This window comes from Penaeus vannamei, chromosome 32, assembly GCF_042767895.1.
Source record: "Penaeus vannamei isolate JL-2024 chromosome 32, ASM4276789v1, whole genome shotgun sequence".
NCBI lineage: Eukaryota > Metazoa > Arthropoda > Malacostraca > Decapoda > Penaeidae > Penaeus > Penaeus vannamei.
Window position 1 is genome coordinate 1,621,895 of NC_091580.1, and position 7,500 is coordinate 1,629,394.

At 37.5% G+C, this 7,500-nt stretch overlaps 1 protein-coding gene across 5 annotated transcripts in view; it reads left to right on the plus strand.

Moving 5' to 3' along the window:
* Positions 1-7,500, plus strand: part of LOC113828826 (uncharacterized) — a 17,531-nt gene that overhangs the window by 336 nt on the left and 9,695 nt on the right. Inside the window, exons 2-4 of one of the 5 annotated variants that reach the window (XM_070144431.1) lie at positions 2,825-3,062; positions 4,476-4,560; positions 7,037-7,500. The exon at positions 7,037-7,500 is cut by the window's right edge and continues 1,873 nt beyond it. In XM_070144431.1, the coding sequence (XP_070000532.1) occupies positions 7,344-7,500 (157 nt within the window). In that variant the 5' untranslated portion in view covers positions 2,825-3,062; positions 4,476-4,560; positions 7,037-7,343. Of the gene's footprint in view, positions 1-1,812; positions 1,958-2,824; positions 3,063-4,475; positions 4,561-7,036 lie in introns of those variants that run through there. The other 4 variants (XM_070144432.1, XM_070144430.1, XM_070144433.1 and 1 more) reach the window with 4 other exon arrangements.

The following is a 7,500-nucleotide window of genomic DNA, read 5'->3' on the forward strand; positions in this document are numbered from 1 at the left end:
TTTGTTTCAGTCGTAGTTTGTTAAATTGGAGGAAAAGAAAAGGAGAGGAGACAAGTCACAGATGTTCGGGGAATGATTACTTCTTGGAATACTGAACTATATATCCCAACGTTATTTATTACTCATTATACTTAACCCAATCTCGACGGGAAAATAGTGCGTACCCTTTGGCAATACTTCGTATAAATGTTTCTTCACCAAGGTATCGCTGCCAATGCTTAGCCACAAAGGAGTGAATTAGTAGATCTTGCGACTTCACTATTCCCTGAAAAAAGCGGAAAAACATTTTTTTTATTTACTAATTCTATCAATATTGACACTGTTATTTTTGTTATAAACATTATAATTACTATATTGTTACTGACATTACTAACAGCAGTATTAAATATCCGTAAATTTTATTGGAAATCAAGGAAAATGCTAAATGGGTGAGACAGGTAGTTCGCATAATCGGCTTATTGGCGACTTAGGACTTGTGGAACCATCTGTTTGTATAAGCAATTACTAAATTAGACACACATTGGGCAATGGCATGTATGTACTTGCCATGCCCGGCATCTTGGGGTTAATCTGGTTATCGTTATATAAACATTTCGTATTTGTTACAGAGAGTTACATACCCTCCCAGAGACTAAGTAAAAAAAAAAAAAATAGTAATAATAATCTGCAGGAAATCCAATGATTTCATCGTTTCTCGGCATTGTTTTTGTGTGAATGAATTGTTCAGGAGATCAAGTACCATTTCTCCATCAACGATCTTGATTTGTTAGTCCCGTTAGCAAGGGAGGGCATGAAATATCTTAGGGAAATTATGGGGTAAAATAGGCTTAAATAGGAAGAATAGGAATTTAAAACATTCATAAAACTAGCATAAAAAATGCTTAAAATCAGTCAATTAAACTCTACGGATGCCATCACCAACTTTGAAATTTTACGGGCTAACGCACCAGAATTCAAAAACTCTATGGAAACCTAACCCACCTTTCGTCAAAACTCTACAGGAATTCATACGTTCCAAACCCCAAAAAAACGTGTTGATCAGTAAAGCAGCCATATATATCAATTTTAGATGCCGTGACTAGGCGTGTCCTTTGGCCATTCTCTCCACCTTGGTATGTACAGCAAGATAGAGCTGCATTCACACAGTAAAATGATAAACCAACTTTCATTTCTTCTTTGTACCGTCTGGATTTCTTTGATTTCAAGCCAAAATCAACACAACACGAAAAGCTATATTTCTCACCATCGTTCTACCTCAAAATGAGCGGGCTGGTGAGGTGTCGACCTGTGTCTGACAAAAGAAAGTGTGAAACACTAGATGTGCTTGATTCTAAACTAGGGTATAAATAAGTATTAAAATACACAAATTAAGTATAATAACATTAAGAAAAGACTTCAAAAGCATAAATGTGTAACAGCAGACTCTGATAATTAGCGAAATATCGTTTTGACAAGTGTGTAGTAACACACAAACTAGTTTGGACATCGCAGTAATAAGTTCATCGTTTAGTGCTTTGTTATTCCTGGTAAGGTAAAGAAAAGAAGTAACTGGACTTCGTATTTGGGCGGTGCCCGCACATTATATTTTCATCATTTAGCAGTGATGATAAGGCTGCTGCAGCTTAAACTATGTTCTATCCACTCCATTTCTTCCGCTCTACGCGCATTGGTGTCTTCAACTTACCCCCCCCCCCCCCCCAGGTTTATATAGCAGTAAAAATTATGCATATTATAGTAAAATTTTCATGATAAACTGAAAAAATATTTGTTTTTTCTAGCTCTTTTTAGCGGGCACACATGACTGGGCTATGCTAGTTGGCTGTTTCCTCCATTTGCTGTTTAGTCACAAGCTCGCCATGCAGACCCCACTGGAGACATTTGACAGGACAACGCTGAGCTTTTGCCTTAGCAGAAGTCATGGTATTCTGAGGTGGTGCTTCCTTTCAAAAGGATATCAGTGAGGATCAGAAATTTATCGTTGTGGTCTAGAAGTTTGTCTTCACATCTTTCTGTTTGACATGGAGGCTTGTTTGAAATTTGAGGGGTGGTATGTTCCACCATCCACGAAGTGAAAATCCTGAAAAACGTAATCGTTGGAAGGCAACATCAGCCCAGGAGGGATGTACTCATACTCCGGCAGGGCTGGGTACTGGATGTTGATTCCCTGCCACCTCATGGCCTGGGTCTTCCTGGAGCTGCATTTTTTTTCATTGTCACCATCCCCCCCCCTCCTCTGAAGTTTCTAAGGCCTCTACTTCAGACCTTAAGAGGATACCCTTGGATGAAGGTTCTGGCAGAAAGTCAGGGCCATGTAGGTCATCACTGCTGATATCAGGGCACACATCACGGCAGCTGTGATAAGCCATAGTTGAGACCTGAAAATGAGCAAATACATTAGAATATAAATCAATATTATGGGTATAAATAGCATTGAATCGATAGGCAGTTTTGAAGTTACTTTGGAGGGTAACCACAACTAATCTATGATCAGGACCGCAGAACTCAGAACTCCATATACTCTGTACTTCTGGAGGAATGAGTGCTAATAAGGATGTGGTCGATCTCCTTGGCCAATCCTGCATTGCTATACCATGTCCTATGATGTGTGTTAGATTAAAGGGAATATAAAAGCTAGAAAATACAATTGTTATTTTTTTCCACCAGTTTCAGAGACATCAATAACATTGATGCATGCATCATTATGTTTTTTGTTTGTAAATATGCAATATTAATGTATAGTGCTCTTAAAACAGTGTGTTAAGAATTCTTATTAGATATGCATGTTTATACTATTTTCATTAGTTTGCTCTTGTGCTTTTTACAGTTACATGGATATTTTTATGCTGTGATCCCCCCTGACATGTAGTGTTTGCCCATAACCTTGCAAGAAAAAATTGTGCATAGATTGCAACTTCAGCCTCTTAAGCATTTACAACCAGATGCCAAGGGCTTCCAGACTGTGTTTTCCATATCATCAAACTACTGCCTTACATACGAGGAATAGTGGCACAATATCAAGTGATCTCGACAGCCACTATACCTCACACTTCAGCATAATTCATGTATGTATATTATAAAAACATAGGGCTTGGACTTTTTTTTTATAGTTAAATAGCAAAAAATGTCTTGCCAAACTTGTAAAACTTTACAAGGTGGAGGATTTTTTTACCATTGCTAGAGCACTGGCTTGCTACTACTTTGCACTTTGACAAAGAGCAACTAAACTAAACCAAAAGAAGTGACAAGATCTATTAGCATTGTGTTTTCAGAATGTATGTGGTTTTGTGGCTTTTGTTCATGTGTGAAGCTTGGAGGCATAGATTCATAGAGTTATGTTAGTAATTTCGAGTTTCTCTCTCTCATTTGCAGCTTTTTGTTTTGTTTTATGTAACTCTTGGAAACATAGTCCCTCTTTTTTTATAACATATTGTAAACTATACTGGTACTATAATTACTGGTGCAGGAATATAGCCTTTATTTTACAAAGTAAATCACTTTCATTATTTGTTTACAGCTATGCCAGTGAGGATTCTTGGAATTTTAGGTAATGCTTACCTTCTGTTACATGGATTTCTGAAATTGTAATTCTCCTTCTCTATTTATTTATATAATATTTCTTCTGAATTTTCAGTATTGCCACAAACTCTCTTAACCCCCTGGATCCAGATGACGTTGCGATCATGTCAAGGAAAAACTTGGACAGCTCTACGGATGACGGGAATAAAGCGTCAAGAGCGAAGGCCAGGGTGATGGAAAAGACTCGCTACGAGTGCACAAACCTCTTGGAGTGTGATTTGACTCATTTGGCACTTAGAAGGGGGCTTTAGCATTATTCCTATCAATAAACAAATGTAGAATATAACGTGCGTAAGCAGTGACTGGAAGAGTGCCAGCTCCAGGGAGGACACCGTTTCCATGGTGCTCACTGTATTCCTGGCTGCTCTGACTGGCTGCGCGGGCTGTATTACGTAAAATTGAAAATTATGAGAAAATGAGATACAGGACACAAATAACCAAATGTTTCATATATTTTTTTCTTGCACTTAGCTATTGAATACATAGAGAGATGATATGGAGTCTGTGCAAGGAAAATAAGTCATTATCATCTGGATAAAGCAAATCATAAGACAAATATGGACATTGGAAAATGGCGATAAAGCTAAGAAAGTTTTCACAAAATAACTTTCCAAGGGGGAGTCACAGAATCTTGTCACAGCTCATGGGTGTTCGTGCGCACCCAGCCTACGTATCGCACACCCGGATTGCTGGCCACTTATATAAGCTTTGCAACCAGATCCAAGGGGTTAAGCTTTGGATGATTTTAAGCCTCAGTAATCTTGTATGTGCAACCAATGTGCAGGTTAATCACAATGTGCTACTCTGACCAAGTGAGGATTGTCAGAAAGTAAGTGGCCTTTTTATTATTATTATTATTATTATTATTATTATTATAATCAGATAATTCCCATCAACAGATTAACCCATTGGATCCAGTTGCGTCATGGAAATCATGGTGCCAAAAACACGGGCAATGGGTTACGTATGAAGCCAACATCCCAGGTGTGTGGCATGTAGGCTGGACGCACACAAACACCCATGAGCAGTGCTTCCCTTTTGTGAAGTTATTTTGTGTAAACATTTTTAGCATTATCGCCATTTTCCAGTGTCCATATTTGTCTTTTCATTTGCTATATATAGATGATGATAGCTTATTTTCCTTGCACAGACTCCATATCATCTCTCTGTGTTGTAAATAACTGCGCCGCCAATCACAGCATCTAGGAATACAGTGAGAAGCATGAAATTGGCGTCCTCCCTAGAGCAAACGCTCTTCCAGTCATTGCTTACACACATAACTTTCCACATTCGTTTATTGATGGGAGTAATGTTAAAGCCCCCTTCTAAGCACCAAATGAGTCAAATCACACTCCAAGAGGTTTATGCACTTGACGCGAATCTTTTGTCACCCTGGCCTTCGCTCATGACAGCAAGTTTGCGTCTCCCGGGTCGTGGCCAATTTGCCCGATGATAGCATGTTCATGTCACCCATCCCTCAACTCAAGTTTTTCCAGGACATGAATGCAACGTCATCCAGGTCTGCTGGGTTAATTTTCTCTAAAAGTAATTTTGATGCAGGGTGCCCTTGAAGTGCTTATGGATATGCAAGCAAATGGGAATCTAAGAAAGACCCGTGGAGCCTTGATGACTTTCCAGGATGTGATTGGCTGATGCTGACTTTGCATCAGATGTAGAATTAAATGTTTTTTCTGTGATTAAATGAATCTTCTGGATTAGATTTGTTTAATGGAGAGTGACAGGATACAAGACTGAGGTGTAGCAGATAAAGTTTGCTCTTCTAAGGGAGACCCCCTAGAAAATTTTGATGCTCCACTGATGGACAAGGACACTAATGATGGCAAGGTTTGGGGCCAGACAGAGAAAAGAAAAGAATAAATGGTTGAACAAGTGAAACAGCAAGGGGACCGTCCCAAATGGGGGGGGGGGGGTTCAAATTGAGTTAGCTTGCGTATAGTATAGGTACATGGATGAGGAAACTACCAAACAAGTATTAAGCGCCTGTTCTGGATCGTTGTCTTGCAGCCGACACGAGACTCGCTGAACACCTGGAGAGGTACACCTATGTGGACTTCTGCTTGCTGCAGTCGTGCATACGGCATTTGATTATGATATTGCGCATAGATATGAGTTTGTAAATGTTAAAGGAAAACTTTTATACCAATATCAGGAAAAAATTAAATCACCGTGGTTTACGACGAAATATTTTGTGAAATATATTTTTGAAAAATGTAAGTTTTGTGTCCTTTTACACACAAAATATGTTTCGATCGAGACTCCTTGGTAATATGTTTTAGTTTATGAGGTAATCTGCATGTATATCACATATGAAGCACTAATGTTTGATAATAGCCATATAAGTAAGGATTGAAATATTTCCGTTACATTTCGCTCAACTGTCGGTACATCACAGCAGGAGTAAATTTGATTTTATTTGAGATTGGTAGTTACCGTTATAAAGACCAATTCAATACAAATGTTACCCAAATGTCGTATTTTTGAACTTCGGACATGTAAATGCGATACAGATTATTTCACATTGAAGATGATAGTACTCAGTAATACCTGCTCTGAAAAAAAAACTATATGGAATTTTGAGCTCGTTTGTATGCGCACTCTTCATTTAGAGTTCAAAAAGCTATTGCATTTGTTTCATGCGTTTCCCATAAAAATTAATAGGTTTAGATGTTACCGTAGATCTTAGGTACCATAAATTCGCAAATATCCCACTACACCTAGGCTTCTGCATGATTTTATGCACTTAGTAAAGATAATGGATGCAAATGGCTAATCACTAAGTCTACGCTTGTTCTCCTTTGCAATCTGTTAATATTGACAATTATCAAAGAAAATGGTTTGAGAGGGATAACTGTTATATTTTATTAGATACAAAAGTCAATGTAGGCCTACTAAATGAGAATGATGAATCTTTTTAACTTTATGTATATGTGTTCACGTACCCCCCTCGTGTGAAGCATGGGAAAAATTCAAGGACTTCCGTAACTTCTCAAATTCAATGTACTAAATTCATATACTTTTAAAATTCTCAAAATTGAACCACCATGTTGTATTCATGCTAGGACTTTATAATTAGGATGATTTTGTACTAATGTTGCCATCCACAGTTCATCATTTCTTAAAAAAAAAGGGGGGGGGGTTATCTGGTTTAGATTAGTTGTCTCTATGGTAAAATGTAGTTATGTATAAATTTCCCGTCTTAATTTTCTCATATCTTTGTTCTTCTACTGAAGTTATACTGAAGCAAATATTGATCTGGGAGAGCATTTCTTTAATGCTTAATCCATTATGATCTTTATGATATCTCTGAATAAACTTCAACCTACAGATTTTTCTAGTTCTTTAGAAAGGATTTAATAAAATAGTTGTCTCCCTTTTAATTATTCTTATTTTTCTTCTCTGTTGTCTTTCTTTTACCTGTTTCTTTTTTCTTGATTTTCAGATTAGGACCAAGACCTTTCAAAAAAGAAATTGCACATTGGAGGATTGTGCAAAAGAATATGGTGTTGTCTTTAAAGAAGATAATGTGGAAGAGCTAAGAAAATAATTACATTAGTACAGTGCAGCTTTAATATAAGCAAGGTTTTGCTTATTCCAATTTTTGAAATGTTTTGAAATGAAACCATAAGTAAATGGTTTTTGAAAACCTTTTTTGTAAAGTACTTTTGAAGCCAAATGACATTGGCTGTTGCATAACTGTTTCTTTTCACAATAGACAAGTTCTCATCTTTTCTTGAAGACTCCTAAGGATGGAGGCAAAGATTGTAAGTGATGGGCTAGAGCAATTTCCAGAATCACAAGCATTACAAGTCAATTCCTCTGAGATTATGTCAGAGCCAACAAGTAATCATAGTACAGAAACGATGACTGGTTATTTTTCGGTTGAGGGGAACCGTTTCAGCTTCA